The following is a 26,243-nucleotide window of genomic DNA, read 5'->3' as shown; positions in this document are numbered from 1 at the left end:
ACCCACTTTCCTCTGTGGAGCGAGCCCACCTCCTCGAGCTTCTGCCTCAGAAGAGCCTTCTCAGATCCGCCCCCGAAGGCTCCTGCTGCGCGGAGGACAGAGCCTCACCGCTCCGCCCCGCTCCCTCAGAACGCCCTCGCGGTTCCACAGGTGACACGAACACGAGCGGGGCTCCGGGGGTGGCGGAGGGCGGGCCCGGCGCGCGGGGAGCCGCCCCGCTCTGAGGGACGCGGCGCCGCCATTGGCCCGGCGGCGGCGGGCCGGGGCTGCCTCGCCCCGCGCCACCGCCTCCCTTCCCCTCAGACAAGCGGGGAGGCGGCGCGGGGCAGCGGCTGCCGGCCGGGACCAGGTAACTGACGCTGTCTCTGACCGGAGGGAAGGGCTGGGGGAGCCGCGGGCGGCGGCAGGGTCCTGCGAGGCTGAGGCGGTGGGGTGCCGCGGGCGGCGGCAGGGTCCTGCGAGGCTGAGGCGGTGGGGTGCCGCGCTGCCCCCGGCCCGCGGAGAGGGCGGCGGGGTCCTGCGAGGCTGAGGCGGTGGGGTGCCGCGCTGCCCCCGGCCCGCGGAGGGGGCGGCGGGGTCCTGCGAGGCTGAGGCGGTGGGGTGCCGCGCTGCCCCCGGCCCGCGGAGAGGGCGGCGGGGTCCTGCGAGGCTGAGGCGGTGGGGTGCCGCGCTGCCCCCGGCCCGCGGAGGGGGCGGCGGGGTCCTGCGAGGCTGAGGCGGTGGGGTGCCGCGCTGCCGCTGGCCCGCTGAGGCGGCGGGAGGGGTGAGGCTGCTCTGAGGGGTTTCGGGCGGTGGAGGTGTCTTCCTAATGGAGTGACTCAGAGACTTTTTAAAAAAAAAAAAAGCATATAAACCACCCGTGCCCGGCAGTGCCGGAACAGCGTGAGGATGAGTCTCTTGACAGCGGAGGAGCCCTGACTCCAGGCTTTCGGCAGCCGGGCTGCTGGGGGGGCTGCTCCGTGCTCGAGTGTTCTCGCTGCGGTCAGCTTGCAGGGCCCGTTCGCCTGAGGATGGGGGAGGCCTCACAGGTGTCTCCCCTGCCCGGCCCCTGTTCTTAGCCAGAGGGAAGCGCCGCTTGTCAGCGACTTTACTCAGAAGGGATCTCGAGAGCCGGTGTGAAGAACGGCAGCCTCCCCCCTGCGAGGCGGGCCGGGCGCCGAGACATCCCTGCTCTGCTGAAGGGAGCTCCTGTCTGGTGGTGAGCTGAGTAACTGTAAAAACGTACCTGCACCTAGCTTCTGTAGAGGCCTGTTTTAATAAAAGGACTCTATTTAAAGAGGGCGCTTAGATCTCAGTTGAGAGATGTTAATGACCTTTATGTAAATAGTAAACACTTTCATTTCGAAACACTAAAATAATTGCATCTTCCACGCTGTCTCTGGAGTGACTTGCAGAATTGGACCTGGCCCTAAAGTCTAATGCACTCGGTTGTGTCTTTCCTGTGTGAGCAGAAGGATCTGTTTATAAGATTGCCATTGCAGAATAAAGGTCACTTGAATCTGGGGACAGATTGTCAAGTGGCAAGACAAGTATTTCTGAACTTTCCCAAAACTGTAAGGGGAGGGGACTTAAAACATGCTTGACAGGATGCTGTAAAAAGAAACTTGATTTTCTTGGATAAAAGAAGCAATCAAGGTGTTGCAACAAAATATTTGTGTGTTTACATATATCAGAGAATTGGAGATCGCCGTGATGGAGTGTTTAAAAGATTGATGAATCAAACCACTTTACTAAACTGATATACATCAACAATACAGATTTCCATTTCTTAATTCTTAATTACCATCAGTCACTATCACTACATTTTCCAAACACTTCTTAACAATCACATCTGTAAGTGGTAGTAAACCTAAGCGTATACAATGCCATGGAGCTGATGCCCTATATTTAGTGCTCAAGACTACAGTTCTTGATGGTCTCAGTGGCTGATGTCAAGGTAAAGTGCTTGAGAGCTCTTTGGCAAGAGAAGCTGGAATCAAAGTGAGCATTTGGTGATTTTCATAAATTACCATCTTTCTTTGCTTATTGGTATTTTATGCACCTTGCTCCCTCCCTGGAAGAAAAGGGGGTGATCTCATCTGCCTTTGACATTGTTCACATTATTTTTGGGAGTAAGACTCTGCCCTAGTTTTGCTAGACATCTTTCTTATGCCTGATGGAACAAGAATAATCCTGCAAAATAAGTATCTCCTCTTTGTTCTGCAGGCTTGTTTTGGTTTCACCTGACATCTTTCCTGCCCACTCTACATCCTTTGCTCTTATCTTGCAGATTTTACTATTTGCACATGTTTTCCTGTGCTGTTTGGGCAAGTATACTGCAATTCTCTGTCCATTAGCACTTATGTGTTACTTATATACTTATGCATAGCTATGCTATAAAATACTACTAGTAATGTTACAGTGTTAGAAAATGCTTATGCACTGTTACCAATTACCATATTTTAGCGTGCTGGTGTCTGGGTTTAAGGCAAGGAAATAATAAGCATCTTGCTTACTCTGCATCTACTTCATGGGTGCAGCAGGCCTCTGCTTTGGCTGCAAAGCACGTTCGTGAGTTTTCCGAAGCTGTCATCAGACCTGTCTTTTGTTAAAGAAATTTCCTTCCAGCATCTCTTGCAGCCCAGAATATTGTATTATCAGTTTCACTGTCAGGCTTTTAAAATCAGTGAAATAGGTATTCATGTTCTTGTTTACCAATGCTGGCAAAGGCCAGAGTAAACAACACTCCATTGCCCCCCAAAATTAATGCCAGAAAGGTGAATTTGTCTTTTCTCTAAAGCACTGGGTAGAGACCATGGACAAATATATTCTCTGCAGTAAACTCCCATTATTCTGCAGGAGACACTTGCCAGATTCCCAGGTGGAAGTACTGCTCCAATTTAGTACTTGGAGAAAACCTTTGGTGCTTGCACAGAAGGTTAGATTTTAACTGTTGCATCTAGAAAAAAAACCTTAACTAGGAAGCTAACCAGTGGGATGAAGTTGAAGGAATTACTTGTGTTCTACCCTGTATGGTGTTTCCTGTGCTCATGACAGAAAGGAATCAGCTTTCCCAGTGGTGAAAAGAACAGACTTCAAACAAAAACCTATTAAGAAAACATTATTTGCAGGGAAACTTAAGTCATTTGTAGTCTCTCAGTAGGAAAAAATGTTTAATTTTATTTTTCTTTAATTAAAAGTGATGGCTCTGTCCTGTAGAAGTCAGTCTTCATTCAATGGTGACTTGTTTTGCACCATAGTAAACAATTTGTTTCTCTGCACAGCAAGTGCTTTTCATCCAGGATGAAGACTAACAGATAACTGCTAAAAGCAGTAGGTAACCTTCTGGTGCTCAAAGTCCATCACCTGTTGCATTTGAAGTCAGCTTATTTAGGTTGCTCATAAGTCAATTTAAGGAGGCTCCTTAGTTTGGTCTAGATGTGGCACTTAGGGACATGGTTTAATGGTGGACTTGGCAGTGCTACGTTTGTGGTTGGACTTGATGATCTTAAAGGTCTTTTCCAACCTAAATGATCCTATGATTCCAGTGCCAGAACACTTATGCTTTATGGTATGTCAAACCAGTGATGTTGCATTTGCTGTATTAGCAGTCTCCAGTTCTTTAGCTTATTTGGGCATAAAGTGAGTGACAGCTGATTTTAGCAGATGTATTCGTGCTTCATTCTTGTGGTAGGGAGTCATTCCAATTCACCTGGGTACAGCAACTGGCTGTGCTAGATTCTTACTTCATGGTATAAGGTTTCCTTGCTATATGTAACTTGACTGTTTATTGCATTGAGAGTGGCAACGGGAGGAGATACAATGTATGTGTGAGGAGGAAGAAAAGAATACATCTCCCCTATTCTTATTTTATAGCTCTTTATCTGGATGATAATGCCAGACTATTTTTGACCTGAATCCCACTCAGTATCCTGTGTTAATACATCAAATGAATGAACAACTTGACAATTTTTTTTCCTCCACCTTGCTATACTCCTTTTCCTCTGTAGTGTAAATCTTGTAAAAATTAACTTTTATTTTCTTTCTCTCTCCCAGTCAAGGAGATTCTGCATTTCTGTCTCTGTCCGTTTCTATATATAAATATGTGTGTGTATAAATAAAAATAAAGGTAAGAACAATGGAGATGCTTATTTGCAGAGTAACTAGCACATGTCCTAGACTCATTGCCAGATACTTTTGTCCTACAAAAGGATCAAACTGAATATTGGTAAACTCTGCATGAAATTGCCTGCCCAGTGTTACTGTCAGTCTGATTCTGACTGACTGATAAATTGACAGTGATTTACTTCTGTACAGGCTGGATGGACTACAGTTAGACTATGTAATCTCAGCCATGTAACTAGACCTGCAGAAGTAGATCAGCGTATTCAAGAACTCCTGAGTTAGAAATGGTTTTAGACCATCAGCTTTTTGGATGTTAAAATCTACCCCCCTGCTTTTCTTCTCTACTGAGTTTAAATGGCTTACATGATTCAAAAATAGCATTAAAAATAGAACATCAGGTATGAAAAAATTAAGGGTGAGGTCCAAAAATCCTGTGTAATTGCACTTTAGGCACTGTAAGCAAAAGGTATGTGTCTAAGTCCTGGGCAGAAATCTAACAACCAACCAGAAGTAGTGAGCCCTTGACCTTCTATTCTGGTCCTGCCCACACAAAACTGTAACAGTCTTTTTTTTGACCATGCTGAATTTGGAGGTTGCCTATATTCCACCTGGGTATTGCATGAGTATGTAGCTCTTTGAGTTGTGGGTTGTTTTTGTTTGTTTGTTTTTCAAGCCTGGGGTAATTAGTGGAAATGTCATTAAATTTGTCTTGTTTCATAGTGATTAGAGTACTTGTCTGGAGATTAATAGACCTAGATTAAAAATTAATACCCTGGGGTTACTCTCCTGTTCCCCCTGCCCTGCTAGAACTGGACTGCTGTGTAGCCAGGAATGCAGGGCTGGCTGGATGAGAAGTCAGGAGAGAGAGCTTGATGTGTAATGTGGTGGCCTGACTGAGAGAAAGTAGACCTGGATTCTTGTTTCTGCTTGCAAGGTTGTGACCTCACTTTAAACTAACAGTCATTCTGTGAAATGGGTGGTTTAATCCTTGGTAGTGCAGCCCTAGGAACAGTTAAAAATGGACCAAGTGAAACCTTCAGAGACTGTCATATGGTTTTGGTAAACAAGGGGATGTGAGTTTTGAATCCTTTTGGGTTAAGTGGTTTTGGGGACTCTGGTTTTGTCCGCTTCCTGAGTATGTGCTGTAGCCGTTGGGCAAGAGAGAGCTAACACCTTGCATAGCTATGCTCCTAAAGAATGAGCCACTCCTGCAAAACTAAATACCTGTTTAGGGACAGCCATTATACTCCAAACCCCAGCCTCACAAACTCTAAACTCCTGATTTTGCTACCAGTGCCTGAGAAACAATTTCAATCACAACCACCTTCTCCCTCTTTCCTATCCCTGTGCTATTCAGCAGCGTTTATAGGGCAAATCCCATTCACACAGTGTGATTTGACACCACACCTCATTCAGTGCAACTGCAGGCTGCTACAGAAACTGTTCCCCACTCCTCACTTCTTGTGTGTAGCAACTGCGTTTAGCTCTCACCATGCCCTTTTAGGCTCCTTGCATCATAGCGCACCTTGCTTCTCGGTGCCTAAGTGCTCTGTTTGGATCTGGCCATAAATATTCAGTGAAACTTGTACCAGTCAGGGAAAAGACTGGGTTTTGCATGCTATAGCCCAGCCCAGCAGTGCAAACAATCTTGTGAGTAAAGTTTTCATGGCTGATAGACTTCCTGTTATTCTTGCAATTTAATATCACTATTAAGGAGGACTGACATTGCTGCTTGCTGGTTTCAACTTAGCCAGAATGAATCTGCTATCAGATGGAATATTCCATCTGATAATATCCATAATATGGGGCTATCCATTAAAACATCATTATGCATGGGAAGATGAATGATTTTCCTCTTAATAGGGAGCTATAGTAAGCTTTTTTTTCAATGTATCTATTAAAAAACCAACAATAACTCTGAAATAAAAACTTCATTGCAAAGGTTAGGTTAATTTTGGTGACTAAGATGAGACCTGGTTCTGACTGCAGACTGTAGGCTAGCTTTTTTTTAAACATTTTGATTTTTAATTTATCTGGAAACTTCTCCAAAGTGCTTTTTCTCCCACCTCCCTCCTTAGCTTACTTATTGTTTCTATGACTGCAGGACTCCTAAAGAACATCCTTTTTCCTCTGGTGCCTGATTTCTGCTGGTAATTGGATTCTGTGTAAGGCCCTGTTTTCAGATAGGTGTGTGCCTCAGTTACTGTAGCAAGAACCGGATTAATTGACGCAAGCTTTCTTAGTAGCCTTCAGATTACGTCAATTATTAGGTGGGTAATTTTAACCTTAACTTGCACGAGTGAGTGTCCAAGGTCAGTGGTTGGTCAGTCATCTCGTGAGAAAGGACAGCCAAAGGGCTTGTTTTGTTCGCTGGCTCCTTGTGCACATTAGTAATCAGTTAAACGGAGCTGTAGTTACAATAACAAGGTTGGTAGCTGAAAAGTAGGGGGGCTGCAGTGACAAATTAGAGTGATTTAGATAAGTAAGGGATGATTTTGTTTCCTACAGCTACTTGCTTATACGGTTAATTGTGTCTGAGAATGATGGAGTGCCTTTTGCAATGTTCTGAGTGATCTCAGTTTTGTGTTGGGCTACAGGCAAAGCTGCTCTGGTGAAGCTGAGATCAGTGGCCTCCCTCAGGGGAGGCAACGATGACGTAAAATGTTGCCGTCCTGATTTGGCAGTTTTGTGCTCAACCTGTACCACAAAGCTGTATTGTGCAGTCTCCTGCAGAGGAAATGTACTACCACCAGTGACCTGAGCAGTTGGCTGTGACAGTGCTTTAGAGCAGATCAAAGTGATGCATAAAAGGGGCAACCTATTAACCCACGGGTTCCTAGTTTTACAAACATAGTGGAGGAAAATCAGTCTGTCAGTAATGGTGGCTGTCCTTGCTCAACTAGCTCATCACCTCAACTCAAATGAGGAGTGAGAGTGGGGACTCTTAAACTCACAGGGATGCAACAGATACTGACTAATGGATTCCCATAACAATGGGATAAAAATAATCAGAGAAGTCACGTGGACAGGCTTTGAAATGAACCTTTTTCAAAGTTTCTTCAGAAACTGTATACTTAGGAGTCTTCCAGTTAGTGTTCAAGACTGAAACTGCTCTACAAAATGTCTTACTGTCAGCTCTACAGAGTGAGCATTAGTCTAAGTAAGTATTTGAATGCAAATCCGTTTGCTATTTGTAACATGAATTTCTTTACATCAGTGCTGCTAGCCCCTTAGTAAAGTCCTCTTTTTAGAAAGTCTGCATTAAAAAAGAGTCAGAACTACACCGTGACTGTGTAAACTGCAGCTCAGTTCTTTGCTTTTATATAAAAAAAGATCCTCTAACCAAGATGCAGGAAGTGTGTCACTTCCCAGTAGCCACTGATAAGAAATACTTGTTAATTAGTCGCACTGTTTTGCACACTTCCATTCTTGAGCGATACAATTTCCAGAACAGAGTCCTAGCTAAAAAGTACCCACGTACTTGCTAAATAGTAGGAAAGCAAGGAAACAGGGTAGAGGTAGGATAGCTCCCCTGAAGTCTCCAATATCTAAACTTGTCGACACCTCTGCTTTGCGAACATTGTAACTTTGATTTGCTTAAGGCTAAAATTTGCTAAAACCAAAACCATACTGGTTAACAAGAGGGATTTTTATGAATTCCAGAGCACTACTCTCTGACCATCCATGTAAGGGAAATTAATGTAGGAAACATCCTACAAGTGCAATGAAGACTTTGTGAACACCTGCCTAGGAAGAAAGCAAAGCAAAGTAAATGACTAGTTACGATTTACTGAGGCTGTAACTGCTCACAGAATCTGGGATTTTTTTTAAACAAAGAGGAGGGGAATATAGGGTTAGTTGCCTTTTAGAAATTCCAGTAGCACGTGCAAAATTAGAAACCAGGCAGACACTCCTTGTTGTTCTGATATTTTTGGGAAAGTTCCTTTCAGATTTCTCATATGTACAAGCATCTAAGTGAAGGAAAGCCTAAGCTGAATGAGGAAGAATTATACTTACAGCACAGTCTGCCTGGGGAAATTCTGCCACTTTAGCCTTTTGATCATTTTTGTTTTGTTTTGCTGCCCCCCCCCCCCTCTTTTTTTTAAGGACTTCCTAGTACATAATAGATGTTTTTGTTTGACTTGCATCAAGAAACAATGCTTGTTGGCCTAGCGCAGGGAATGCCAAAGCTCAAAATAGAATAGGTATATTTTTTGGAAGAATGGGGCAAGGGAGGAAAAGGAAAGGGATTCAACAGCTCCTGGTTATATGTAAATGTTCTCTATGGGACACTGGATTGAGAGGAACAGCAGGTGTGTCTTCTACTCTGCAATAAAAGTTTGTGAGAAGGGAAGGGAGATGCTCTTGGCCTCTTCTCACTTCCATCTTCCATACTGAATCTGTACATTTAAGATGGCAAGTCTCTAGAAGAAGAGGGTGAGCATCTCTTTCCTGTAAAATGAAAGGAAGCCATTGGCATCTTAACAAAACCTTTTTAAGGAGTTAATCAATTGCTTGCGTTATGAGTTTCAGGTTTTGGGGGGGAGGGCATATGTATGATCAGGAGATAACTTCCCACCAAGTAATTGGTTTTCTTCCAATTTCTCTTAAAAGTTTTAGTGTTTTACTTAAATCAGTTTTCAAACAAGACATAAAAACACTCTATTAAACTGGACCCTGTGTGGGTCTAATGCCAACGCTGTCATGAAGACTGAGAAAGTGACAATGGGCGTTTGAGTCTTGTGAGCCCTCCACACTTCTGCTTTTGGAGGGAGTCTGGTCCCTCTGTAAAGGGAGAAGAATAATTGTTACACAATAGACAGTGCTCTGCCTTCGGAGATCTGGAGGATTGAGCCACCTTCACTATTATATTTCAAGTCCCTTACCCTGAGAAAATATTCTTTGTGTTGTAACTCTTGATGAAAAGAATTAGCAACTAGAAGAATGAAGTTCTTGCAAACAAACTATTATTAATTCAAACAATGTGCCTACTGGGGTTAAACCACAACGAAGTGCCAGTGGTATGATGTGTAAGGAAATACAACTAGATTTGAAGAACCCTGGAATTTATAATGAGATATGCTGATGTTATTAATGTTAACTTACTGGAATCTCTGTAATTTTGAAGCTGCTTCAAAATTCAAGTTTTTTGAATAGTTTTATACGGATGGCAATGTAAAATAAATGGCATGGCATCTATAGTTAGTCTGACAAACAGTGGTCACAGGGAAGAGAAAAATTTAGCTGTGTTTCTCTGAGGCTTCTCTTTAATTTATGAACTACTTATTCCAGAGACCACATCCTCTTGAAACCACTGGCCTAATGATTGTATACCATAATAGGTATAGAGATTGACATTCTTAGGCAGTGCTGCCAATATCCAAGCCCTATGAAAGAAATGGCAAGCTGCCATATGTGATTAGAGAGATTAGGCCCCAACAAAAGCAATTATTCTTTTCTCTTCCAGTTTTCAGTTGTTAACTTTTATCTTCTTTTTTCTGTTATTAACATTTTGCTCTCTTGTTCAGAGTAACTTTTGTGTAAAACAGAACAATTGCCTGTATAGTCTTCGACGAGATGAAGGTCTTGACTTCTTACCAAACAAGAGTAAAATGAAATTACAGGCAGAGCCGTGTGGACCAGCAAAGCAGATGTTACTGGAGAAAAGTGGAATTTTTAAGTGCTTGCATTACTCTAGCTGCATTTCTTCTTCTAGCTGGCTGAAGATCATTATATAAGGCGGTCAGTGAGAATATTTTAAGATTGCAACTATTTGCAGGTTAAAAACAACAGGGATCATTCTGGTACTGTTGAGGAAGGGTAAGGTGTGAGCAAGGCTTATTGTGTATCATATTTTTAATTTTTTTTTCCCCATTGTGGCTGTTTTGAGTAGTTATCTGGTCCTATAATTGCAGATAAGATTCTTTTCCTTAACTGTATTGTAACGAATATTGCACAGGAGAACATGTAGGTTTATTACTGGAATGATGTAAAGCATTGCTGTGTTTGTAAGAGCAACTTCGGTGTTGCCTTATTATAGATATCCCCCACTTCTGCAAAGGTCTCTGTTCCACCAACACCCTCTACTTCACAACTAGCTAGATAAGAACTTCTCTACCTTTCAGTGACTAAACATACATGTTGGCAAATACTGTTCTCTAAGTTAATCTCCGGGACTGTTGGAAATATGATATGCTGTGTACATTTAGCTGTTATCATTTTGAAAATACTCTGATAATACCTCTTGAAAGAGCAGCCGGATTGGCTACAGATATGCATATCTTACTGGATGATCTCTTCCCTTCTGCCCCTTCAAGAATTAAAATGACAACAGGTCTTCCTGTGTTTAAGTTCGGGTCTTTACCATTGCAGGCAACCCATGTTTAAAACTCTCTTGATGATGACTTAAGTCCCTCTTGAAAGTTAATAGCTTTTCTTTCTCCACTACTCAAACTGAAATCCGTAGTCCTTTGATTATCTGCACAAATATGTTCATGACTGTCTTAAACTATTTGTGCTTGTATGAACACTGGCATTTAGATTAATCAGCTGTTCTCTGTTCATGGGATTTGCCTCATGTATTTACAGAAAAATTATATTCTCTAAACCTAGGACGGTGCTGAATTACCCATGTAAGACTGTACTGCTTAAATGTCAGTGGAGAATCAGATTTGTTCAGGAGAGTGTGATGGTTTGTTTGTTTTTGTTGCAAAGCTGTAGCTTGTAGGCCTCATAGTACTCAGAAGTACTGTTACTGCCTCCTGTGACCTCCCGGGGTGGTAGGGGCCAATTCTGCAAAGCTGTTATTGCTCCTAATGTTCTTCTTGACTTCCTTGCTTCAAAATAAAGGATTATTATTTCCTAAGCATGCGTGTAGGACAAACTTAGTTACGTCTTTTCTGAGAATAATGAGTTTCTCTGCAGATGCAAATTGTTATATTACACAATTCCATTTATCTGTTTTCCTCAGCTTCCTGTTGCCTTATGTCTGGACTTCCAACTCATCCTTGTTGCTAGTGCTGATATGTTGTGGTAGTGAAGATACAAAGTTAGGAAAATTCATACCTTTCAAATGCATAAAACCAAACGCTCTCGTCTTTAAGAGCCGATAGGTTCTTGTAACTGAATGCTTTATGGGAAGAAGATGTGTACAGATGAGAGTTGCTGATCAGCCAGGCCTGCAGGGGAATTGTTCAACTGAAGGAGTTGGCACAAATAGGGGTGTGAAAGCAGCCAAAAGTGTAGGATTGGCCGTCACCTTCTTCCTCTTGTTAGAAGGCATTGGCTGCAAGACAGATTCTCTGGAGCAAAGCTCTAGCAGCTTACGTCTACTGTACAAGGAGCACTTGAAAAGTAATTTTGCAATGTAAATTTAGGACATTATGAGGTTTCTGCAGGCAAAAGGAAATCTTGTTGATTTGGATGGAACAGCTGACTCTGGGGTTTTACTGTTTGTTTTCTGATCCTGTTGATGAACTTAATGTCAGTCATGGCAAACTACTCCAACCTCTTCCTTGCCCCTCCCTCATTACGTCCTATATGTATACACTGAGTAAAAACTTTAAAATCCAAGCCATGATTGTGGCACCTCTTAATGTGATGTCTCATAATGTTTGGAATGCAGCATTCAAATTAACATTCCCCTTTCGTGCTTAGGAGAAAGCAGTGTGTGGGGGGGGGCAGACTTGTGTTCTAGAAAAATGTAAAGCCTTACTTAAAGGAATTGAGGTGTATAACTGCCTGAGAGGTTTTGAGAAATTTTATAAGATAAAATTTTTGGGTGAGTGTCTGGCCTAAAGCACTTGGAAGTTGTGAGCAGCTTAAGAGTCTGTGGGGGAAAATATATCTTGGGTCTTCTTTCTGCTTCTTTTATTGACAAAACACAGAAGCTTTCATGCATGAGTTACAGAAACATAATTTCAGATTCCTGTTTGTTACAGGGATTACAAATCTTTTATGAAAGGGAAGATTTTTGTGTGGTTTCACTTGAATTTAAGGTTTAAGAAAAAAAACATGCCAAATATCCCAAGACTCACTAATGTTAGTCTACAGCACATGACAGCCTTTCTCCAGAAATCAGTCAACGTGGTATTTCTATTGATCTCCATTATTTAATCAGTCTGATATGAATCTTTCAGTCTTATTTGAAACTTAGGTCTGAAAACTTCACATTGAACTTGCAGTGGCACCAAACAAACTGTTGAGACCTCTCGGTTCTTTTCGTCACGTATAGGGGCTTTTAAGAGAAAACACTGTCAAAAAAGAAATCAAAATAACTGAGCTTGGGGTGGTGGTAGTGGGTGACTTGAAGTGGAGGAAGGCATTGATTATTTTTAATTTTTTTTAAATTTTTTTTATTTTTTAATTAGTCTTCGGTCTTACAACAGGGGCTGCCTATACTCTAAGCCAGCAGTTCTTACTGTCTGTGCTTGGAATCAGTGCTGACAATCTTCTGCAGAAGGCCAGCCTTGCAGTAATTTTTATCAGTGGGTCTCATGAGGTTGGCCAAGTACATCACACACAGAAAGAGGTTTTCTTCTTGTTTATGCAGAAACTAAAAACTGCTCTGGTTTCAGTTTGTGACTGGCTGGCATGACTCCAGCGACTGAAGACTTGTTATCATAGTGAAATGTGATACAATTTGCACTATATTGATGATACACATAAAGGGGGGGGGGGGGAACCCCAACTGATTATTGCTAGTTCTTTTCAACTGCTTATCCAGTGAGATCAGGGGCCAGTTTTTCAGGTACTTAGACATGCCTTAACTGAAGCATTGTGTTGTTAGTTTTGCAAAGGAACCTAGAGGGTCTCAGCTGCACTACTCAGGACTGGAGAAGCTTTTTATCATAACCTAGGGTGGGAGGAAAACCAACTAATACGATGCCATGTAAATCTGAATACAGGATGAGTGCATGTGGATCAGTGGATCAGAATTCATGTAGGATTCTCCTCTGAAGAGCTGGGAGGAGAATGTGCTCCAGTTAAGCCAGACTTGCCAAGTTTAACATACTCAGTATAACAGAGCTTTGTGAACTGTGGAACCATGTTAATGATACCTACCAGGAAAAAAAAAAATGGTTAAGAGCCTGCCAGGGTAGGTGGTATCTTGCACCTGATTGAAAACAAGGTGGGAGTGCAACCTTAGTTGCAGAAACTGCTCTACAGAACGATGGTATCTGGGAAGTTTAGTAGCAGTGCAGCTTACTGTGAGCTCCCACAGCCTGTGGATGCTCAGCCCTTGCAAACTGTTGTTCACTCGGGGAGGACTGAAGTTCTGCTTCCACTAGTTTTATTAATTTGAATACTGTGAGACATCGATGAAGCCTGCAGCTTGTTTTGTAAATGCTGTCCAACTATTTAATTTAGATTTTTAAATGAATCTAATAGACAACATAACACTTATTCCCTCAGCCTTCTTTAAACACAAAGATATGGTAAAATATCATTCCTACAACAGCTTTCTTACAGATTTGATTGACCTGAGGCAAGAAACTTGCCTGATTTACAAGAAAAATCCTTGATGATTCCAGTTCTGAGCTGTCAAGGTGTCGTCGTTGCGACGTAAGGTTCTGTGCCTGTTGGCAGCTGTGCACATGCCATTCAGTCAGCATCCAGGGCTTTGGATTAGCGCTGCAGATGCTGACTGGTGTGTCAGGTGTTGTGAAAAGTTTCCACATGATATTCAAAACAGATATCCACACCTGTTCATAAGGTGAAGGAGTACTATTATAGATTCTCAACAAATTTAGGATTGTTATGTTTGTTGGTAGCCCTATAGTAAGCACTTTTTACTTCTGCCTAATTATAAAACTGTCATTTTCTAAATGTAAATAAAGTTACAGATGGCAGGCTGTTTGAGATGCTGTTATATCTACCTCATGGAACAAAATCACAATGAGAATCATAGAGAAGATAAATATGGCAGCCAAACATAATGACATGCAGAAGGTTATTGGGCTTTTTTTTTTTAGCAGGGGGGATAATCGTTAACCTGGCTGCAGCTGCCTTCCACATCTGTAAGAAATGCTGTTATCTTTAGAGATGATGTTTCCCTTTAAGTAGTGCCAGTGCCAATATCTTGTTTTAATCTCCTGGTTGAACTTGCCAGGGGAGCAAGCACAATGACTTGTCGCATGATTTTAGTGCTCATGAGATCAATACGATGTCAGCGTCCTGTCTGCCAGATGCCGTGTCAGACTGCAGGGGCCTGAGGCAGACACACACATCCTAAAGGCTTGTGATGGTAGCTGCCTAATAAAGAGACCCGTCCAATAACTACATCTGCTTCTCTTTTGTCTCTTAACAGGTTTGTCACTAGGGATGCTTCTGAGGCTTACATTAAATTCAAGCTATTTATGTCCTTTCTTCTGGCTTCATTACATCCATGGTGCTGTAACCCTGAGGCACTAAGAGACTCGACTCTAGATACAGCTGACGCCCCCCTCCTTCTCCCCCCCCCGCCCCACCTTTATTCCTCTGAGGTTTTTTTTGAAGAAGAGGTTTTTGTCTTTGACAGTTGGGATTTTGGGATTGCTTTGTAAGTGAATGGACCTCTGGAACCATGGCCTATAAAACAGAGGCAAAACAGTATTTTAAATTACTGCTTGTAAATGCAGTTTTATTTGGATAAAGCAGTGAGGTTCATATTACCGCATGACTTCTAATTCCACGTACTCAAGATGGTTATGTAGAAATTATTTCACGTTTATTCCATATGTTCTGTAGGATAGTGATTGGGCCTACAGGGGATCATATTCCTGACATAATTATACACTATTAGTGGTAAAATGTTGTGAGTAAAAGTTATATTTATATCTTGTAAATTAAGTTGTATTGCAGCCTATGGTGACCATAGATACCCTGGCTTTCCTTCCCAAAGCAGGGGCTGGTACAAAGGAAAGGGAAATTACTCAAATTGTTCCCTTCCTCTTGACCTCAAGGTAACTAGTCAGAACGACATAGCAGTTCTGACTCCATCCAGCAGCTAACAGCAGCTTCTAGAAAATTTAAAAGGTTTACTGTAAGAAACTTGATTTTGCAAACCTGGTACCTGACCTTTCAGTGAGGAGTGTTGTGTGTTCTGGGGGGAAGAGTATTTTGGTCAAAAGTCTGTTATAGAATTCCCATTTGAGGGGATTCTGAGGAAATAATCTCTTAAACCTGTTGCTTTTAGTTCTGAGTAGCATGTGAGAAGCTCTTATGAATGATGCATGTTTTTGTTACAAACAGGAGACAAAATTCTGCAGAAAGAGTCGTTGTGCCAATTTGAGAACATGCTCCCTAAGTCTTGAACTGGAGCATATGAATTCCTTGAACACATTCCAGCTTCCTCCCATCTCACTCCTGCAACATGTTACAGTTGGCAGGGTTCTGACAGCTTCCTTGGGGGTTTTCCTCCTGGGCTTGTGGTGACTGCTGCCTTTCTGATCTCCTGAAAGGGGAAAGGAGTCTTTGAAGTCTTGGAGTGGGAAGACAGGTGTGGAGGGCAAGGCACACAGTTTGGTAGGGGTAGAGTAGGGTCCAAAAGTTCAATGGCTTGTCCTAATGGGATGTTCTTTTTCTGTTTGGTTGGTGACTTGCCAGAAATGATGTCCTAGAAATGTGCTAATGATAAGTAAACCAGCATGGCAAGCTCGTGAGTTTTATCCCAAGTGGTTGGCTTTTTTTCCTTTAAGTCTTCTGTTCCTGGAGTTCAGGCAATCTTTCTTTAAATAAACAAAATCCAACTTCTAGCCCTTGTGAATAGAGTTCATGGATGTGATCCAAGTCTACGCTGGCAGAAGGTGAACACCGCGGATGCATGTTGGGCTGCCTCACTCTGTCCACTGCTTTGCTGTGAATCAGGGCTGCAAGCACAGTGGATTTTTCTTCTGAGATATCTGGCTCTTGTCTAGCTGTGTATGATAACCAGAGACACAGATTTCTTGTGTGCTCTTGAATATAATGTCAATACTTGTGACTACACTTTTTTTTTTACTTTAAATGAATGTGGTAAGTGTTCTTGGGTTTTTATTTGTTATTGTCCCCACCCCACCCTTCCCTCTCCTCCAAATTGTTCTGCTGACTTAAAGGACAACTTAAGATGCACTGATTTTAAAATGTATCATTTGAATGACACTTGATTCTGTGTTTTAGGGTGTGAGTTGTCATATTGGAATGGAATATATTTTCATGGCCACCTTGTTCAAGAGGCCTGTAAAACAGGTTTGACTTGAAGTGACCATTTGAACTTCACAAAGTAGTTTAATCACACTGAAAAACTTGTTTCTTTTAATTAAAAATGCATACATAATTTACTTCCCTGATCCCTGATATTATAGCTTGTTCTTTCTTGTCTCTTTTTTAGGGGATGTTTTGTTTGTTCTTAAACACTGGATATGCTGGGTCAATGAACTGGAAGCAGAGCTGAGAGGACAAGCTGAGAAGACATCATTACGATGGCAAGCAGGAATGCAACACTTTTCCAGAAGTCTCTCATCTAGGGAAGCATGCACATACTCTACTGCAAGAAAGCAACATTTGGGGCTCTTTAAACCACTGACTGTAACCTGGTCCAGCTTTCTCAGTGCCTGCTAAAAAAGACTTCTCTTCTATACCTTTAAAGCGGACTACAAGACTATCCTCCTCAGCAGGATTTAAGATCTGCCTGGACGCTTTATCAGCCCCTACACGCACAACAAGATGATTGACCTGAGCTTCCTAACTGAGGAGGAACAAGAGGCAATAATGAAGGTGCTGCAACGGGATGCAGAGCTTAAAAGAGCTGAAGAAGAGAGAGTCAGGTAAGGGATCTAGCGCCCTGGGTTGTCCTAGAAAGACCTACACAGTTCATATACTGAGTTACTCAGAGCATAGGAGTAGATAAAAACAGTTGTTGCTGAGGCCCCATATTCCACAGTATATGTGGTTTGGAGATTTTTACTCTGGACTAGATTTAGCATAGTCTCGGATGAAATGCCTCTACCACAGAAATGATTCATTACTGGCCAAAAGCCTAACTGTTGATTTGGACCCTTACAATTCCCTAAGGGGCCAAGCACCTGGTACGCACCTGACTTGATATGCATCTGGCTTGGTTTCCTCAGAAAAGGATTCAGTTTGCAAATATCAAAACCTCCGCAAACTGAACTGATGCGTAATAAATGGGGGGATTTGATTCAAAAGGAGCACTAGCAACCCAAACAAACAAAAAAGTCAATATGGATGCAGTCAGCAGTATGCCTGAGTAATGAAGTTATACCTCAAATATGTGGAGCATTGGAGCTGCAGTCCAGAGGAGGTAGCGATGCTATGCCCCATTGCCAAGAGAAGTCCTTGCAATCTGTGGCTAAAGCAGAAAATTGCTCCCTGTTTTCTTTGTGGTGTCACAGACAGAGCAATGTGTTGTTATTCTGGAGTGTTTTGTATGCTGGGAGGTTTTCCTAGAGCTACTATTAAGGTAACTGCCATGAATAGAGATGTATGCATGGAAAGCAGCATTGCCCAGGTGACTTGAATTTGAGAAAGCCATCCATACAGGTACAAATACCAGTCGAACAGTGGTTTTGGCTAATTCAGATAGCTATCTGCTCAAGAATGAGGATTTTAGTAGTAAGGCTTTTTTTTCGGTGTGAAGAAAAGTATCCGTTACAGGTACACAAAATGACAAGTGGCCGAATAATGAAAAAGGGAGCCTCAAATGCTGAAAGTGCTGTAACACAAATAGATGTTTACAGGTCTCTGTTGAGGCAGGATTTTCTCTCATTGACTCAGTAATCTTCTCTAGGATTCTTTCTCATTGTGATGTTCCTTACAAAGACATGTATTTCCTATTTCAATATTTTGAAATTATTCCAACCATGATGCATTTGTGATGCTTTTCTTCCGCTGAGAAATAATTTTTTTTTTGGCAAATGCCCTCTGTGTAGGCATCCTCTACCCTGCAAATGAAACAGCAGCCTGCCACTTGCCCCAAGAGCAGTGCTCATTTTGCTGAGCTTGCTTGTGCAGCCTCGAGGTCATTTGGTCAGCATGTCGTCAGCATGTTGTTGAGTTAGTCCTCTTGCTCCATTCAGTGTAAGAGCAATAAAGGGCAAACCAGTAGCTTCTCCTGGTTAAAAAGGCTTCTCTCAAGGCATTTGCTTCACTGAAGACTGAGGGCAAAATCATTACAGGCAATGTTCCCAATTTTTTTTCCATTATCTTACTGCAACCCGAGGAGGAGATGTTTTCACCACATAGTTTTGTTTCCTGCTTCAAAAAGCAGAAAACTGATTTTGCTTATTGGAATGGGCATTTTCTTTTCTTTGCTGTAGGTAGAAAAACACTGGCTTTAGTTTTGGAATAGTACAACAGTGCCAGGTCTGAAAGTACTCAGGGAAAGTAATTGTAGATGTGAGTTTGAAAGCAGTATCTGGGGAAAGGAACCTTTCCTGGAACAGAAGATCAAAAAAGCCACTCTCAGTAGTGGTCTGAAAGGGCTGTTGACAAGTATTTTTGTCTGTATAACTTTATTTTTGCCATCTGTAATTCTAGTTCAAGAGGGTGTGGTGGAAAATGCAAGGGACTGCAGGTTGTAGCAGCCTGTAATCAGCATGTTTGTTTCTACAATAAAATGTCTCTTCTGGTTTCTGAACATTGTAACTTCTGAGAAGCTGGAAGCTTACATCTGAAACTGATTTTTCTGCATATATGTGGCACATGGAGCTTGCTTTTTATATATTATATATTAAAAGACTACCTGAAGTATATCTCCAGCCAAGGAGATGCAATATTTTAGTTTGAATTTTACAGCCTTGCACACCTGGAAGATTCCAAGAGCTGGGATCGAATGTCATCATACAAACATCATACCCTGACAAAGTGTTGTTTGTATGTGTGTATAATGGAAGTCTTTTAATGTGATGTTTTTCCCTCTAGAAGAAATTCTGAGGTTGGAAGGGTGTTCTAATAATCTGTGCCATGTTCCTGGAGCGTGGACAAACTGGTAACATCACAGAATCCTCTTTGAGCAACTTCCTAGTGGAATTTTACAAATCACCTGATGAAGTCCCTTCTCTCCTAACAGCTCCTAATATTGCTTCTCTGTAGTAAAACTGGGCTGATTAGACTGGCCCACACAGCTTCCTTCGTCAGTCTGCTTTAATTCTTGATTTGTTGAGTGCTGCAATAGGTGTTTGCTCCATCCTGCGGCTCCTCGTGTCGGTCTGAATCAGGCTGATAGTTTTAGGAACAGCATGCCTGCTTCCTCCTCGATCTCTGCTGAGGCCTGTCCCAAAGGAAAGGGGACGTTTTCTTCTCATGGGCAAAGAGGTGATGAAGAAATCTCAGATGACAAGAGGGTGTGATGCAAGGAAATCAAAAGACATTGCATCCTTTTTTATTCCTAGGGCAAGAAGATGCCTCTCTTTGCTTCATTACCCCAGGAGCTGCTGCCACCCCCTGAATGGCAGCGTTGCTGAGGAGGGGAAAACCAGCATAAAATGGAAGAGCTGAGTGACAGCTTGTCAAGGCTAGAAGCTGTTTTTCATTGTATTGCTTACTTATTTATTTTTTTGTTGTTGTCCTTATTCCTGTCCAGGAATCTCTGATATACCCTGCTCCAGCTGGGTTTTGGGAATTGAACAAATGAATGGGCTAAGCACATAACTGAATTTCCTGGCAGAAGCTTCAGCATAGCCCCTAACTCTTTTTACAGCTGTGCAGTTTAGAATTAACACAGTTTTGGGCCCTTTCCTCTTTCTGGAGTCAGTAACATGGAACAGAACTATATCTGAAGTTCTGGATTGTGGTTGGGTGACTCTTCTGTGGTGGAGTGGCTGGCCCCCGGCACCAGCGTGTCTGCGGCAGAAAGCTGTTGTGGTCACCTTTGCGACAAGGTTCCCAGCTGTGGCTGTCGGCCCTCCCCAGCAGAACCTCCTGGCAATGCTGTTGTGGGCTGTGCTTGGGATTGTTTGCTCGTTGTGTAAACTGAAGGAGGCTAGTGACAGGGAAATTCTGATGTGGAGTTGTTTGTGTGGTGGGTGGTGACCGCCGTGTGCCAAACCCATTTAATACATACGTTGGTGTGGCATTGCAAAAAAAGAGAAAGCTTCAGGTGTCTGATTTTGCTGGGTGCTACATACACTTAACTTTTCTCATAATGTTCAGTGGGAGTGTGTGCCTGTTGAAACCCTAGTGTAAATGTTTTTTTTTATTCTGGTCAGCTTTAACATATCCTCTTCAGTCACTTTTCAAGGCAGCTTTCCTTATATTGTAGACTGTCAGAAGGAAGGCTTTTTTTGTGTTTTTTGTTTGTTAGGATGGGCTATGTTTAAGGTATTGGGGTGCGCTGAATATTGGCATTGGGGGAACCAGACTTAACCACTGTAGTGTGAAAATGACATTCAATGACTGTCACCAGAATACATTCTTAAAATCTTCATTCTTAAAATACTTTTCTGTTAGATGTGCCAGTTTTGAGGGTATGCTTGAGAGAGACAAGGTTCTTGGTGGAGATGGTTTTGAACATGGGTGCCAGTTCAAAGTTTAAAGGGCTGATTGAAGATAGAAGAGTTTAGAGATTGTCTTAGAGGTGCTGTCAAAGCTAACCTTCTCATTTCTGAAAAGAATTACCCATTTTTCCTACTCTGCATCCAGGGTATTTCTTCCAAACGTTCTAGAAACTTTCAAAATGTATCATCAGTATCCGCTCAAATGATTGTGGCAGCTTGGTAGTGTCTGCATAGTGAGGTAACTAGGCACCAATTATAACTTCCTAATTTTGAAGAATCACTCTTTCTCATTGCCATACAATACCTAGAGACTCTTTCTAATGCTAAATCTCTGCAAAAGTGTTCACTTTACCAGTTCTCCACCCCTTTTTCTTACAAACTCTTTAATATATATCATTTGCACTGCTTCATGATAAAAGTTTGGGCATCTGTAAATGAATGGAAGAATAATATGTGGAAGAGGTGAGGCTTACAGGCAAAGCAAGAGCACAGTATGTTTGTATGTGCTCTGCATTCTGTCCTGACCAGTAAAAAGAATGGCACTTTGTGTGTCTAATTGAGGCTGGCCATCATCCCTTCTGATCCACTGAATTTTTTTGAAAGCTTGCTTGGGTTCTGGATCAGGGATGCCACAAATAACAGTAACTTTCTCTAAATTTAGGGCTAAGGATATGTTAAGATCCTGTCAGAGCACTCCCTCTAGCAATGTTATTCTGAGGTTCTTCTCAGGGTACTGATGTTATCCTTAAGCCTCGGTGGATTCAAATTACTCTACTAATAAGCAAGTGCAACTAATAAGAAAATAAAGCCTACAATTCTTGTGGAGCGGATTTTAAAAACACATTAAAAAAAACCTGAACTTGCTTTGTGGCATATTTAATTCTTGTATTTTTAGGTCATACATTTGTGTCAGCAAGGAACTTGCTTGCAATGTGAGCAAAGCTTTTTAATCTGAAATTAACTCTACCCTCAGTGATAAAAAAATCTCCATAGGTTGATTTATTGTAAGAGACTAAGAATTAGGTGGCTTGAATGCTTTGCTGAAAATTCAAACTTAGATCTTAGTATCTCCTCTTGTCAAACAGAGAATCTGCTCTTATACGCTGCTCAGACATATTGTAGGAGAAATAGAAATTAATTGTTGTTAATTGAAAATCATGCTATTTTTATAACTAGTTCTGAAATCATATACCTGTGTCTAGTGGTCGTGCCAGGGAATTCTGATTAACTTTTAATGGGCTTACTTGGTTAGTAAGTATAACGTGCTGATGGTCAAAATGTATACATGACAATGTGTGCTTGGAGATTGCCTTCAGCCAAATCATGGACATCCTGTAAGCTCTTTCCTCGTGCCCTTAGTTGACTGATTTCTTTCTAGATGGGCAGATCTGCTGAAGGAGAAAGAGCTCCATTGCACTGTGAACAACCTGGAGCACTCCCCCAAAGGAGCTTGAGGATAAGACTGTGCTTGCCTGCTGCCCCTGCGTGCTTTTGCTTGGCTTTGTGTAGTGGTTGCGTGAGATGAAAGCAATTCAGAGACATTTGCCATTGCCAAAGACAGAGGGGATCCAGCATGTCAATTCAGCAACAATCCTTTTTCAAATAAATGAAACTTGGTCTATATTTTTTTCCTTTTTTAGCTTTAGCAGTTTAAAATAGCATATTTTTTTTAAATGCTTGATTTCATGTGGTAATGGGGCAGGATTTCTGAGACATTTTGCAAAAAACGAAGTATGAAGTGGCATTCACAGTTGCTGATTTCTCGGGTATGTAAGTACCTAAATACACCCAGATGAGAACATTCCTCTTTGGGCTGTAAGGTGCACCTGTCTGGGCAGAAAAGGATAGGCTTGTGTCTTCTGGATTGATTTGTCCTTGTGGACATCGCTTAGCACCAAATGTGACTTTCCACATACAGCGACTGTTCAGGAAATAGAGCACTTTTATTCCCTAGCAAAATGTGCATGCCATTATTTATCCTCTTTAAACAAAGCCAACTGACATAAGAATGACTGTGGGGAGGTTGGTTGTTGCTCTCCAGAGATATGTTTAAAAAAAAAAAACCCACAAAACAAACCCACCCTATTCTGAGTGAACTCCTTTTTTTGCCTAAGTCTCCATTTGTTACTGTACAGAAAAAAAAAAAGGGGGTATATATCCTCCAGAAAGCTGTTCTGCATCCTCTATGATTTCTGCCAGGTTCATCAGACCAAAGTAACAGTGAACTACCTTGGTCTCAGTCCACCTTCAGAAGTGCCAGTAAGAAAAGCAGGACTGTTTTCATCTTAATCTGGTGAGATAACTGGGGTTAAGGAAGAGACCCACTTACTGGTCTTGGTAACAGATGTGGCATTGGACTCTACTGGGAACTGGCCTGATACCTTTTCTTCCCAGTATCGATTTTTACGTTGTCTACTAGTAGCGGATGGATTATTTGATTGGGTGATGCTTGTTTGGAACAGCTAGTGAAGCAGGGTGGATGGACCTTACTTTGTATGGTAGAAGAGTGTGCTTAAGGGGAAAAGTGCATACTAATTAACCTCTAAATTGAGTACTCCCTCAATAAGTATGGTTTTCCCTACAGTACAAAAACTGTCTTGGTAAGATCTCTCTATCACATGGGACTGTGTTGTATTATTGAGTACCAAACTGAAGCCTTTGTCTTCAGAGTAGATTAGTCTTGATTAGTAGCTTGCTTGGAATCCTAAAATGCAACCTATTCTTTAGCACAGCAGCAATTTCTTGGAGATGCCCTTGCTGGTAGCGTGGAGGAAGCTATGATGCCAGCTCTTTTGCTTACTTACAGTTGCTTGTATGTGTCCTGTGGGTTGTCATTTGATCAGGGCTGTTTTTAGCTTTACACGCCTACTTTTAAAGTCTATGAAGTACTGGGAACACTGTGTTCGAGCAGAACCTGTGAGCGGGTACACATACTTTCTAGCAACCTCTCCTCCCCAGATTCACATTGCCTTCTACTGCTGTTCAGGCTGACTCTAATACCAAAGGTGTATTGCCACAGGATAGCTGTTCCTTTGTCATGAAGATTTGTTGTTTGTTTGGGTTTTTTTCCATGGCAGGTTTGCTTGCGTTGTGTGTGAAGAGGGAGGGGAGGCCATTGGGGACCCTCTATGCAAATCCTTTAAAACAAGCAGACAAACTAAACAGTGGAAGGCTGTTATAGAAATGAAACAAGTGGAAGCTAATAGAAACTGTGAAGGCTGACAGACCTTGAAAGAATCCTACCTCCTGTACTCTGTAACGTCAACAGTCTTGCTACAGATTTCCTGAATGGAATAAAGTTAAGTTTCCATATAGTAAGAAATGCCTAAACAAATTTACATATTCTGTGTGTCTGCCTAGGGAGTATCTAATTACATGATTCATAACATATTACTTATAAAATGAAGCTTACTTCAAACTTGACAGTGCAAGTCTCCTACTAATAGGAGAATAAGTCTGAGTGCTAACTGCAGGTGACATAGTAGAAAAGCATATAAAAATGAAGGACTCCGTCTTCAGTGCAGAAATATGGTTTAAATGAAATATGGGGACAACACGCCAGTCTGATGCCCTACATGTAGCCATCTTCTTGGAGAGAAACAATATGTAGAAGGGTCAGTCTGGTCAGTGTGTTTCACAGACACTTGCTCAGCACAAGAATTGGGATCATAGTTTTGGTTCCAAATTCTGGTGGAGACTATGTTTCAATGGGCAACAGAGCTGCCTGCTTTCACTTCTTCCTGTCCAAAATCAGCTGCCTTGTCTCAGGCCTACAAGCACGTAATTCATTAATTCTAAAGCTTCAGGCCTGGATGTGTCTGTCTTCCCTTCTGGCTTCAGAATAAATGTCAGTTTGTCTTGTTAGTCATCAAGACTTGTGCTGACTACAGCCTAGTTAGTTCTCCAAGGATCCAAAACCAAGATGCTAGCTGAGATTAATTCATCATGGTATTGTTAGTAGACCTAACGCACCCAGACATCTGAATAGGCATAAAATGGAAGGACATGCATGACTATGAAGAGAACTACACTGCCTTTTTCTCATGTCTCCACCTACTTTTACCTACCCAAAACCTTGCTATCCAAAGAGACCCTAAAGGCAAGAATTAAAGAGGTGTTGCTGATGAGTTATCATGATGACAAGAATGGGGAAAGGTTGCATAACCCCATTGGTTTGCTTTATTCTTCCTAGTATAGCCCTCAACCAGTTTAAAATTATATTGCTTTATAGCTTAAACCAATCGAATATAACTGATTTCTTTGAAAGTCATATGTGTGCAGCTACCATGCAAAAGGAATAATCCATATTCCCAACTCGGGACTGCCCATGATAAATGTTTCGGGTGTAGTTCTCCAACAAATGCCGGAACAGACTTTTTTCTTACACCTTATCTAGATATGTGCGGACTACAGAGGAATGCTCATGCAAAGTGGAATGTTTAAACGTTCCTTACAAGGCAAACTCCTTTTGCCTTGTAAAACTTTTATGGCTGTTTTTTATTCTCGGAGAAGAAAAAAAAAATCTAATCAGCAAGTCTGACACTTATAATGCCTGGTCTAATACCCTTTTACTCCTGTTCTTGCATGAGTGATACTACAAAAAGTTTGTCTTGTCTGTGTTCAAAAGGTGACCCAGAACCTAAACCCTTTGTCGTCTTTTTGTTGGTTTGGGGTTTGTTGTTATGCTTGCAGAAAATCGAATTGAGGATAAATTCCTCAAGTCTCTCTTCTTCCACCTTCTCCACTCATTTGGTATTTCATTTGCAGGAGGGAGGGTTTGGAAGTGAATTCGTAGATAAGGTGGTGGTATCAGGCTTTAAAAAGCCTTTATTTTGCCACCAGTCACTGGGGTGCTTTTTTCATATGTTCAGAATAGGGGGTGTGAGACGCTAATGAATCTGTCTCTTTGAGCCAAATATAGACCCTGATTTAAAAGCTTCGTAGTTTGTCACAAGAAGTCCTAGAATGTGCTGGCACCACACAGACTCTCCTGCCTTAAAAGCTTAGTTTAAGCTGTCGATTGAGGAATAAGGCAATAAAAAAAATTAAGATGTCAGTTGTCACATCTTGCAAATTCTGTGGTGGTTTGTAGTATGAACTATAAATAAGGGGAGTACAGGGGGAGGAATTAAGAGACATTGAGGAGGTGTAGCTGAACAATTTTAGATATAGGTATGTATTGCTAGATACTGTTGTTTCAAGAAAAAGAAACAGAAGTCATCACTTTGCCCTAAAATGCAACGAGCTGTTACACTAGCCTACAAAGCATAAGATAAACCATTCTGGATTTGCTGATAGGATAATATCAGCATATATATCCGATAATATCGGAGCAGATTTCCTGCCTTACAGTGGTACCATGTGATTTAGCCCACTATCAGATGTTCCGGAGGTGGGGAAAAACAACCCAATTAATACACGTGTAGATTTTCTGTTTGCCTGCAGAGTGCCTGACAGATGCTTTTGTATGCCCATTCAACGTAATTCTGCATGTACTTAATGCCCTAGTGGGATGAAAAATTTGTCATCTTGCCATCAAAAATGTTTCACCTAGACATAGTGGAAAAATCCTAGTAAGTAATGGGGGAACTCAGGCTTATTTTAAAAGCGTATTTCAGAGTGAGTTCCTTTTGACTATGTAGCTTCATTTTGTTGAGTTTAATG

The 26,243-nt window shown here is 41.8% G+C and overlaps 1 protein-coding gene across 2 annotated transcripts in view; it reads left to right on the top strand.

Moving 5' to 3' along the window:
* Positions 1-251: 251 nt before the first annotated feature.
* Positions 252-26,243, top strand: part of SYTL2 (synaptotagmin like 2) — a 63,603-nt gene continuing 37,611 nt past the window's right edge. Inside the window, exons 1-2 of one of the 2 annotated variants that reach the window (XM_075140237.1) lie at positions 252-349; positions 16,454-16,889. In XM_075140237.1, coding sequence (XP_074996338.1) covers positions 16,789-16,889 — 101 coding nt within the window. In that variant the 5' untranslated portion in view covers positions 252-349; positions 16,454-16,788. The remainder of the gene's footprint in view (positions 350-16,453; positions 16,890-26,243) is intronic. The other variant, XM_075140238.1, reaches the window with a different exon arrangement.

This window comes from Calonectris borealis, chromosome 1, assembly GCF_964195595.1.
Source record: "Calonectris borealis chromosome 1, bCalBor7.hap1.2, whole genome shotgun sequence".
NCBI classification, from domain to species: domain Eukaryota; kingdom Metazoa; phylum Chordata; class Aves; order Procellariiformes; family Procellariidae; genus Calonectris; species Calonectris borealis.
This window is presented reverse-complemented; position numbering and strand designations above follow the sequence as displayed.